The 12,164-nt window shown below is 32.3% G+C and overlaps 1 protein-coding gene across 1 annotated transcript in view; it reads left to right on the top strand.

Annotated features, from left to right (window-relative positions):
* The window catches only part of HFM1 (helicase for meiosis 1), a 121,535-nt gene that overhangs the window by 19,691 nt on the left and 89,680 nt on the right, over nt 1–12,164 (top strand). Inside the window, exons 5-15 of the mRNA XM_027114305.1 lie at nt 818–888; nt 1,344–1,476; nt 2,116–2,267; nt 2,845–2,922; nt 3,142–3,300; nt 5,521–5,721; nt 5,805–5,893; nt 10,142–10,185; nt 10,293–10,394; nt 10,778–10,923; nt 11,869–11,963. Coding sequence (XP_026970106.1) covers nt 818–888; nt 1,344–1,476; nt 2,116–2,267; nt 2,845–2,922; nt 3,142–3,300; nt 5,521–5,721; nt 5,805–5,893; nt 10,142–10,185; nt 10,293–10,394; nt 10,778–10,923; nt 11,869–11,963 — 1,270 coding nt within the window. The remainder of the gene's footprint in view (nt 1–817; nt 889–1,343; nt 1,477–2,115; nt 2,268–2,844; nt 2,923–3,141; nt 3,301–5,520; nt 5,722–5,804; nt 5,894–10,141; nt 10,186–10,292; nt 10,395–10,777; nt 10,924–11,868; nt 11,964–12,164) is intronic.

Here is a 12,164-nt window from a genome sequence, read left to right as displayed (position 1 = left end):
TTGTGATTATCCAAGCCTCTGCCTTTGTTCTTAGTGGCTCACAGAAGTTAAGGGTGTGCCAAGATCCATCAGTGTCCCAAAGGGGAGGATTGCAGTCAGTCAGCACCTAGATGCAGGTTGATTAGAAGCCAGAACTTCAGGCAGCAGCTGAGAAAGTATGCAATAAAATTCCTTTCAGGGAGAAACTGAAGATGGGCATTTTTGCCTGCCCCCTCTGCACTGAGCCTGGATGTATACCTGCAGGGGTAGTGGGATGTTCCTGTGCCCATTTAAAAGATGCTTATTCTCTTTGCTTGTAAATGCAAGCCCTTCTGGCTTCTAGAACTGGGTGTTCTGAGAGCCCATCCCTCAGGCAGGAGCCTTAAAAATTGGGGCACTAGATGTGTGGTCCAAACCCTCTGCTCCTCAGGGAGGATCTGGGAGTTGGAGGTTTCTTCCCAACTGTATGGTGATGTGCCAGGAGTGGGATTTATGGCAAGAGTTTCTCAGCCTTTCCCACCCATTTTGATGTAGGTATTTTCTCATTTATCTGTTGTAAAGGAATCATTCAGCTAGTTTGGGGATTTCTCTCAGAGGGAATTGCTCCACATGTAGCTGTTTGTTCAGTGGGTCCATGGGAGGATGGAAGTTCAGGAGCCTCCTATGTTGCCATCTCGGTGCTTCCCTCTATATCTGTTAATTCCTTTCTTATGATAAAATAGCAAGTATTAAGCATCATCATTAAATATTGTCAAAGTCAATATTAACTTAATTTTTAAGTTAAGAGTAACTGACTTTTAAAGTTCTGAAATATTTAACTCCTTAATGTTATTCTCAGCGGCAAAATTTAGAAGTATTTTCAAAGAATTCCCATATTTCAACTATATACAGTCCAAAGCCTTTGATGATGTAAGTATTTTGTTTAATTATTTACTTATCTACCTTTTCTTACTAGATTGTGTGCTCTCTAAGGGCAGAGACTAGATCACATTCATCTTTTTGTCTTCAGTGCTACACTCAGTGACTGGTACATTATAAGAGCTCAAAAAATGTTTGTTAAATGAATGCATGTAATTTTCATAGGTGGGTTTTTTATATTTATTAGATTTATAACAATTTTTCTGGAAGCTAAAGAAATTATTTTCTTCTAGGTCTATCTAGCATATTACTTTGACCAAACAAGATGATAAATTATTAATAGTTTTATTTTTTGAGGGTGATAGACCTAGAGCCAGCTTATAATTTTAATAAGTTTAGAGGTAAAGATGTTTGAACTATTATTCCATAGAGTCTTCTTAAGGCATATTTTCTAACAAATTGAAAATTTCTGTATATTCTATGGTTGATTAAATTTTATTTTTTAGCTTCTTTATACAGATAGGAATTTTGTGATTTGTGCTCCAACTGGTTCGGGGAAAACTGTATTGTTTGAGCTAGCTATAACAAGATTGTTAATGGAAGTACCATTGCCATGGTCGAACATTAAAATTGTTTACAGTAAGTATTTATATACTGAAAGAGTGATAATTAATTATAATAATGATAAACCATTGAGGTAAAAGTAAGAAATAAGTTCAAATTCAAGACATAAGAATTATTATTTGGTTTTCCATACTTTTTAAATAAAGACCTGTCACATTTGGTCTTATCTGTTAACATTAAATTCAAAACACATCTTCCCAGATTTACAAATAAAAATAGTATTGGAATTGAGAATTTGGCCTTTACATGTTTATTTTTAAAAGGACAGGGAAGATGAACAAATAGAATCAAACATTTTGTAATCTGAGAAATTTCCATAGGAACCTCTATTCTCTTTTTTTAGGTATATATTAAAAATTTTTCATCAAAATAATTTATACACATGGTTAAAAAAATCAGTGATCACAAAGGGTGATAATTTCCACCCTACCTTTCTTCATTCTTAGTTACAATCTCCTGAGGAATCACTTCTTTTTCTATTTTTAGTTCTGTTTGGTGATTACTTTTATAGTTCTAAATAATATGTTTATATTGTTAATTTTTAATTTATAAATACTAGGCAGCACCTAGATGTGTGCTAACTTTATTAACTATTTGTGAAAATAATTTTCAAATTGCACTGATATTTAAAATAAATATCTTATATTGTTGTAGTGGCACCAATAAAAGCCCTGTGTAGTCAGCGTTTTGATGATTGGAAAGAAAAATTTGGACCAATAGGATTGAACTGTAAAGAACTCACTGGAGATACAGTAATGGATGACTTATTTGAGATTCAGCAAGCCCATATTATTATGACAACTCCAGTAGGTGTTGCTTATATTTTATTATTTCCTTGGTTTATTAGCAAATATCTCTTTCTCTTCACCATGGAAAAAAGTTAAAAGAAAATACAAAGTAGAAGACTATAATTGCAATGTGAAGCAAACAATACGTACTAGTATTCAGGGTACATACGGAATACTAACAAATCAATTAAGTAAAAGACAAACAACCAAATGGAGTAAATAGGCAAAAGATATGAATAGGCAGTTTGTTATTGTGGATGATTTGTAATCATACTTATTGCTTGTATTCTTTATCCAAATATTATGTATTGTAGCAGGAGGACCTTGGTAGAGCTTAGAAAGGGTAATTAGACTATACTTTTGAATATTTTTGATTAAACTTAAAAAATAAATGGGAGTTCAATTTTTTAAACACATGATTATCAAAATTCTTTAAAATTTTAAAAATCTTTAAGTATCTTTTGGGATACTTTTAAGACATCAACTAAAATATTGCCCATCATTTGTAACAAGTCATGTTAAAATTTTTACCAACATCTTAATAATACTTATTATAATTCCTTATCATGTTAAACCACTTGCATTTTTTCTCTAGGAAAAATGGGATAGCATGACTAGGAAATGGAGAGACAACTCTTTGGTCCAACTGGTTCGATTGTTTCTCATTGATGAGGTAGTGAACGTGTTATTCACTTTCAGAGATAAACATGAAGAGATGATTTGAATGGATATAAAGAAACAAGACATTTTCAACCAAACTCTATGTTTGCTTTATCCCTTCAAGTGGAAAATGCTTATTTTCTTAAGAAAGAGTGTTTAATATTGTTTTACATTTTAATTGACTAGATAGATTTTTATTTTTATAGCTAATGAGTCTTAATTTTTTTCTCAGATACACGTTGTAAAAGATGAAAATCGTGGACCAACTCTTGAAGTTGTAGTCAGCAGAATGAAAACTGTGCAGTTTTTATCTCATGCTGTAGAAAATACCAGCAGTATTATTCCAATGAGATTTGTAGCTGTATCTGCAACAATTCCAAATGCTGAGGATGTAAGTTAGAATTTTAATCTATCAGAATCTTTTATGACTTAGTGAAATATTTAATCTTAGAGAAAAGTGAGGGTTTTTTTTTTTTTCTGTAAATCACCTAACCAACTTAATAGGAAAAGTATGTTGTGGAAAGTTATGGTTAGATCTCATAGGGTATGACAGCATTAAGGCCATAAAATTTGGTTGATTTCGCTTAATAAAATATGTTTGGTGCAAGTCTATTGTTTAATAGTATCTAAAAGTCATACTTTCATGGGTTTTAGACACTTCATAATATGAGGTGTTATGTTACCCCCAATTCTATGTGCCTGGAATTGTGGTAAGCACTAATGATAGATGCAAAAGTGAAAACATATAGACCCTGCTCTTGAAGAGGATCTCATGGTTAATAGGGTACATGAACATGTAAAGAAATAATTGTACAGTATTATACTTTCTATAACAAACACATGTCCTAATTTTCTTCTTCAGTTTTTTGGCAAACTTGAAAAGTAGTACAATTTCACTCTGCTTTCTTACTCCTATTTACTTCTCAGCCTACTGTAATATGACTTTTCCCCCAGCTAATTCTTAGAAATTGTTTCCACAAAAGCTGTTGTACAGTATTCTCTAATCCAATGTAAAATTTTGCCTTTATCTTTAGTTTAGCACAGTTAATCCTTTTTGTTCTTAAAATGACTACTTGTTTTGTTTATATTCAAGAATAATAGAGAAAATTTTAAAGTATGTGTAAATTAAAAAAAACCCAGCATTTGTCCTTCTAGATGTATTGATGGAATCATAATATACATACACTTTTATGACTTGCATGTTAGCTACAAATGTTTCCATGTTATTAACTACTCTCCTTTAATACAATTTTTTGTGGTTTTATTGTAATTTATTTAATACCTTAATGGTGGAAGATTGTTTCCATTTTTTGCTATTGTAAATAGTCTTGAAATTATATCTAAGAAAACATCACATTTATTTCCTTAGGATGGTCTGCTAAAGTAGAATAACTGAGTCAAAGGGTATATAAAACTCTAAGAACACAGTGCTTTCAATAAATGTTATATTCATTTATACCTCTACCATCAGCCATTTCTCTGTATTCTAATGCTGGATAGTATAATAATGAAATTATTATTGTTATTATTACTTTTAAATAGTTCTCAAATTTGTTATTTGAAATGGTACCTTATTTTAAAATTTTGTACTGCATTGATTACTGCATTGATTTACTGAAGTAAATATTAATATATTTGTCAACTATTTTAAGTTCTTATTTTGCAACCTGCAAGGTCATAGACTTAACCCTTTTTTCACATTGGGATACTAAACTTTTCTTATTTATTCGTAAGCAGTGACAAAATATCAATACTCTGTAATTCTTGAAACTCTCTTCCCCTTTGTGATAATCACTACTTCTGTGAATGCTATCTCTCTGTCTCTTTCTACAAGTCCTCTACCTCAGTTTTCCCCTGAGTTAAGACCTTCAACCTTTGCCTTCTGCTCTGCTCAAACTGTAAATTCTTGTTCTCATCCCTACCTATGAGAGCCTTGAAAATGTTTTAATATTTCCTTCCTGTGCCATTAAAAACTCATTAATTTATCTTCCTGTCAAAGAAACAATCAGTTTCATAGCAGGGCACGGAAGCCTGATTACTAACCAGGCTATGTGAAGTTAAGGATGGCTCTCCACAGCTCCAGAAATTAACTAAGGACTCTAGTATTGAGTCTGAAATGTGCTTTTGGCACTGCTATCTCTCAGTGTTTATTTGTTCTTTGTTTAAAAAAGTTGTCAGCCTTTGCCAGTCTAAGCCAATCATTACTTTGCTACTCTTCAGCTAATATTTAGGATAACACAAGAGAAGTGTCAGCCATATCTGGGCATCATTCTGAAAAATAGCAAAGAAGTTACAGTGCTAGTGAGAAATTTGACTTCTCTGTTGAAATTAATTTTAATTTTACTTTAGACTCTTAGGAGGAAAATAAAACAAAATAATAATAATTAATTGGAAGTTTACCATGTTAAAAGTGGGTATAATCTTGAACCACTGTTATTGAAAATATTTACCAATATATCAATAGAACAGTGTCACTAGAATATGTAATGTTGAAAAAGACTACTTGACTAAATATTTTTAAACTTGACTTTAAAGTGAACTATAATTGGGCTTTTTAGCCATAAAACTTTACTAGAAAAAAATTTAATGTGTATGTTTCTGTCATTTAAAGATTGCAGAATGGCTTTCAGATGGTGAAAGATCTGCTGTATGTCTGAAAATGGATGAGGGACATAGACCAGTGAAACTTGAGAAAGTGGTCCTTGGATTTCCCTGCAGTAATAACCAAACCGAATTTAAGTTTGATTTAACCCTCAACTACAAAGTTGCCAGTGTTATACAAACGTACTCTGATCAGAAACCCACGCTTGTGGTATGGTTTGTTGGTTGCTTATTTTTTAGTGTAATGTTCAGTTTTTAATATGATTAATACAAAAATTATTCATTCATTTTTAGTTTTGTGCAACAAGGAAAGGTGTGCAACAGGCTGCTTCTGTTCTTGTGAAAGATGCGAAATTTATTATGACTGTGGAACAGAAACAGAGGTATATTTTAAATTTTTTTCTTGGAGGTAGAAAGACTTTTAGGGATAACCTAGATGAGATGAGAAAACTGGGTTGACCTTTTCAAGTTACTTGACCTCTCTAAGCCTTAGTTTCCTCATCTGTAAAATAAGGATAAAAGTAAGTTGGATGATTAAGACAATGAATCTTGATGCAACTGTGATCCTGTCTTCTTTATTTCATAGCCAGATTTGAAAGATTATTCATATTGCTGTCTTCAATTTTTTACTCACTTTCAATCCAGTATCTGTTGTAATCTTTTACTAAAGCTGATCTTGTTAATTGATCTCTCAGGAGCTTCTAACACATTTGACCACTCCCACCCAATTTAAAAATTCCACACTCTGTGTTTCCATGATCATTTCTACCATGTTTCTTGCTACTTTGCTTTCTACTCATTCTCAGTCCCTTTTCACTTATAATACCTGATTCTTAAATGTTAACACTCTAGGGGTTCTATCCAAGGTTCATTCTTTCTAATGCCACACTCCTAGGTATTTGAGTCTCATTATCACATGGTTCAAAGAACATATGTATACACATAGTTATATATGTCTGTGAATTTACAAATTTACAGCTCCAATACAGACCTCCATTCTGAGCTCCAGGTCTACCATCCACCTGCCTGACATCTCCGATTGTATATCTGTGGGCATGTCAAACTCAGTATGTCCAAAAGAGAACCTTGGTTCTTTCTCTCAAGTCAGTTCCTCCTCCAGTGTTCCCCATCCTGATTATTTATCATCTCCCTAGTTGCTCATGCAGAAACCTGTCATTGACATCTCCTTCACCTTCTTCCCCATAGGCAATCAATTACCAAGTCCTGTCTATTCTTACTTGTAAATATATCTCAAATATATCATTTTATCTTCATCAGCACTGCCACCTTCCCCATTCAAGTAATTATTAATCTCTTGCCTTTTATCTGATGACCACAAACACACTCTTATCCCACTTTAATCTGTTATATTCATAGCAGAGTGAATGTTTAAAATTACAAATCTAAACATGTCATTTTTCTGCCTAAAACACTTTAATAGTTTCTTGTTGTCATTAGGCTAAAATCCTAAATACTTAATATTGCCTGCAATACCCTGTATAATGTGTTCTGTGAATACACCAAACTGTTATCCTACACAGAGCTTTCCTGAATCATATTTTCTTTGCCCAGAATTGTTTTTTACCTCTTATTCATCCTTCAAGTCTCACCTTTAATATCAGTTTCTTAAGAAGTTTTACATGATTCTTAGTGTCCCTTTATTTGCTTTTACAGGCACCCTATATTTTTATTTCATAAAACTTACTGTAATTATAATAAATATGCTTTTGTTTAATTGTTATTTAATATCTGTTCTATTCCTTAGATTGTAAACGTCTTGAGGAAAGAAGGACTCATGGTCATCTTATTTACCCCTCAATCTTAGCAAGACTCAGCAGAGTGCCAGCACATGCTTACTACTAATATTAGCTTATTATTAATAACAATTTTTGGAAATAAATAAGTTTAGTGGTAGACCTCAAACCAAAGTTGGATTAGATCATTACATGTGGATATGAGCAGATACTGATTTTTCTGACTAATTTTCTACGGTGGGGGATGTACTTTTCTTCACTTTGGATCAGATCAGCTTTCCAATTACAGTCTACCCTGTGGCTACACCTCTGGTTACTTTTCAACCAAAGATGTGTACCAAACCTAGAGGATACCACTTTAGCTTTCTGACATTTGACTTTCTATCCACTAAAAGGGTGGATCTCTAGTCATTTAGTGCATTAAAGAATTACATATGCAGCCACCTATCCATGCTGTATATACTATTTTCATAATTTTACTTCTGCTTTAAGGATTTAACTTGATCTCCTTAGTTACAGCCATAAGATAAAAACTCTCTATGGTGCAGCTTTTGTTACAAACATCAGCAAAGCATGATTAAACAATAAGATATAGTAGAGAGCCAGAGAAAGAGAAACCAAAATAGAGCTTATAGCCAAAAAAGTACATGAGGTCTAAGAGGTAGACAGAAAGGGAAAATGTGAAATTAATGCTATCAAGATAACAATAACATAGATTTCTTTCTACCTACCTCTTTGTTTTATACTCTAGAGAATATTTATCATATATCACGGTCAGTCTGTTACTCAGGCACAATAAACAGTTGAATAGATTCTCATTTGTATGTTCGGCTTTTACTTCATTCCCTGAGAAAAGCATAAGTGAAAAGGAGTGGAATGCCATTTTGAGTTGCTATAGACTAGAGGAAGAGACTGCTGCTTATGTCAATTCCCCTTTAACCAGTCACATTCTAGCAGCTCCCACAAGATTTCTTTTTGCCCATAAACCCCAGATTCTGTTACTAAGGTTTCTAAACTTGTCTAACATGCCCAACTTTTTGTGTACTCTGGTCTCTTTAGCTTTTTTAAAAATAATTTTTCTGTTGTATCATGCATTTAACTTAAAAAATATTTCTATATTTTAAAAAATTTTAGTTAACTTCAGGAAGTTAATTGGTAGTATTCTCATTGTGAAAATGTTTCCTGAGCCTTTGGGGGTATTTTTCTCTCTCTTTTTTTTTTTTTTTGTGATTTTATTTATAATTATTTATTTCCCTATTTTCCCCAGTTTTTTTGAGATATAATTGACATATAGCACTGTATAAGTTTAGGGTGTACAGAATAAAGATTTGACTTACATATAGCATGAAATGATTACCACAATAAGTTTAGTGCATATTCATCATCCATACATATAGATACAAAATTAAAGGAATAGAGATGTTTTTCACTTGTGATGAGAACTGTTAGGATTTACTCTTTTAACAACTTTTATATGTAACATGCAGCAGTGTTAATTATATTTATCATGTTGTACATTGTATCCCTAGTACCTATTTATCTTATAACTGGAAGTTTGTGCCTTTTGACTCCTTCATCCAGTTGCCCCTCCCCACCCCCTCAACCCCTCGCCTCTGGTAACCATAAATCTGATCTCTTTTTCCATGAATTTGTTCATTTTTGAAGTATAATTGACCTTCAACACTGTGTTAGTTCCTATTACACAACACAGTGATTTAGTATTTCCATACATTTCAAAATGATCACCATGATAAGTCTAGTTACAATCTGTCACTATGCAAGATATTATATAATTATTGACCATATTCCCACACTCTACATTTTGTACCCATGACTCATTTATTTCATAACTGGCAGTTTGTTCCTTTTAATCTCCCTCACCCATTTCTTTCCTCCACCCACCTCTCTCCCCTCTGGCAACCACCTGTTTGTTTTCTGTATCTATGACTCTGTTTTTATTTTATGTTTGTTCATTTGTTTTGTTTTTTAGATTCCACACGAGTGAAATCATGTGGTATTTGTCTTTCTCTGTCTGACTTATTTCACTTATTTGTCTTTCTCTGTCTGACTTATTTCACTTAGCATAATACCCTGTAGGTTCATCCAGTTGTCACAAATGGCAAGATTTCATTCTTTTTTATGGCTGAGTAATATTTTACACACACACACACACACACACACACACACACACACACACACAAGTACCACATCTTCTTTATCCATTCATCTATTGTTAGACACTTAGGTTGCTTCCATATCATGGCTATTGGAAATAATGCTGCAATGAACATAGGGGTGTATATGTCTTTTTGAATTGGTGGTTTTGTTTTTGTTGGATAAACACCTCGGAGTGAAATTGCTGGATCATATGGTAGTTCTGTTTTAAAATTTTTGTGGAATCTCCGTATTGTTTTCCATAGTGGCTGCATTAATTTACATTCCCACCAATAGTGCATGAGGATTCCCTTTTCTCCACATCCTCACCAACACTTATTTGTTGTCTTTTTGATAATAGCCATTCTGACAGGTGTGAGGGTATATCTCATTGTGGTTTTGATTTCCATTTCCCTGATGATTAGTGATGTTGAGCACCTTTTCTTGTTCTGCTGTCCATTTGGATGTCATCTTTGAAAAAAAAGTCTATTCAGGTCCTCTGCCCTTTTTAAAATTGGATTATTTAGGTTTTTTTTTTCTTAGTTATAAATTAGGGACTTCTCAGTATGAAAGTTAGATATTCTCTGCTTCTTAAAGATGGTTTTCAAAAAATGATGTTGTGAAAATATTTTGATATCTGTAATCTTCAAAATAATTAACTAATACACTAAGAGTTTTGATGTTAATGGGAATAACTCAATAATTTTGTGTTTTTTAAAATAGGTTACATAACTGTGCATATTCCATAAGAGATTCAAAACTGAGAGGTAGGTTTAGAGATAATTTTTGAATAGTATTTTCAGCTATAGATAAAAAGAGCCAATTACTGATGAAATATCAACAGTACATAACAGATGATATATTTCTTTTATAGATATCTTAATACATGGTGTTGCTTATCATCATGCTGGTATGGAGCTGTCAGATAGAAAAGTAGTTGAAGGAGCTTTTACTGTTGGAGATCTACCGGTTCTTTGTAAGTAAAACGTATTCTTGTGAATATTATAAGATCTTTTGGAAAAAGAAAAAGCTCAGGTATTCTGACTCATTTCTGCTTTTCTTCCAAGAATCTAAAATTATATAACTATCCATACATATACGTGCTATAGTAAACTCTCTGGCAATTTTAGTTCTTTATCATCTTACTGAACATAGTGCAATTTGAAAAGTAAGAATTAGTAGCTTTTTGGTTTTAAGATATATTATTTTACGTTGTAATGTTTTCTTTTTCCTTTTTATTCTAAATTTCCTATATATGAGTTTTATTACATTTATAAGAATATATCTTCTATAAGAAAATGTTTACTTGAAGCAATAAAGTTATATGACTTAAAAGTAATATTCCATAATTTGATGCAGTTACTACCAGTACCTTAGCCATGGGAGTAAATTTGCCTGCTCACCTAGTAGTTATAAAATCTACAATGCATTATGCTGGAGGAATGTTTGAAGAGTACAGTGAAACAGATATTCTACAGATGATTGGTAGAGCTGGTAGACCTCAAGTAAGTGACAGTGTTTCACTTTTTGTAATTTATTTTAAAGACAAGATAAAAAGCAAAAAAAGGAAATAATTTTGTATTTTTTGTTAAACAAAAGATTAACATTTCACGTTTAGATTAGGTTTAAGCATAAATGTAACTAAGAAAATGTACTTTAACGGAGGAGTAGAAGTAAAACAAGTCTCACCAAAGGAGACATACTCCCTTCATTCCCTCTAAGCTCCCATTGGTTGATGAATGGTTGGGTTGATAAATGGTTGGGTTTATTAATGTGTATGCTGTTAAAGAGTTTTTTTGGTTTTGAGTATTTTTGGTTTTGTTTGTTTTTTATTCTGAATAGGGATGCTATTGGCATTTTGGATGGACAGTTTTTCATTGTGTAGGACTGTCATACATTGCAGAACATGTACCATCCCTGGATCCTAGCACAAAATGCCAACAGTGGTCCCAAGATATTGCGACAATTAAAAATCAGCCCATACGCATTATAAAACATGGCCTAATCTGACAAATTCTTGAATAAAGAAGTCATTCATATAGGTACTAAGGGAAAATTTAGGAAGAATATCTTTTCAAAGAATATCAAAATATTGTGTCATACAAATTTATAATTATTATAGGATAAATTAGATTATAAATAAATTGCCCCGAATCTTACAGCTTATAACCAGTTACCTAAGTTTGTTTTGATATTACTACTGCCAAAATTATGTTACATTGAAACCAAAGTGGTACTTTTACATCTATACTCTTGGAAGGTTTTTAAGTCAAATTTTCAGTTAATATTCAAATTCAGAAGCATTTTTAAGGCCTTCTTGACCTGTTGTTTAAGACAGGGAACTGTTTAATATAAAATGAAAATCTTGAGTTATTGAAGAAGACTGGTATCAACATGTGCTTTTCTTTACTAAATTTCTCTGTTTTCTTTTTTTTATTTTTTCCTTCCAGTTTGACACTACAGCTACTGCAGTTATTATGACTCGGTTAAGTACAAAAGAGAAGTATATTCAGATGCTAGCTTGTAGTGACACTGTAGAAAGCAGGTAATATGGAAAATATTCCCAAAAGATGTTAATACGTTAATGTTAATATAGGCTGTATTTTTCCTTTTAATATATTAGGGGATTTTCTTGAAACTTTTCAATAATCTAATTAGAAAGTGTGTACTTTTAAGAAATTTAATAGTTAAAAAAGAGACAGTGTAATATCTTTGTTCAGCAATGCTTCTTAGCATGCAGTTGCAT

This window comes from Aethalodelphis obliquidens, unplaced genomic scaffold (assembly GCF_003676395.1).
Source record: "Aethalodelphis obliquidens isolate GAN/ISIS:26980383/991018 unplaced genomic scaffold, ASM367639v1 scaffold13, whole genome shotgun sequence".
In the NCBI taxonomy this organism is placed as follows: Eukaryota; Metazoa; Chordata; class Mammalia; order Artiodactyla; family Delphinidae; genus Aethalodelphis; species Aethalodelphis obliquidens.
The sequence above is the reverse complement of the archived record's forward strand: the minus strand, read 5'-3'. Positions and strand labels throughout refer to the sequence as shown.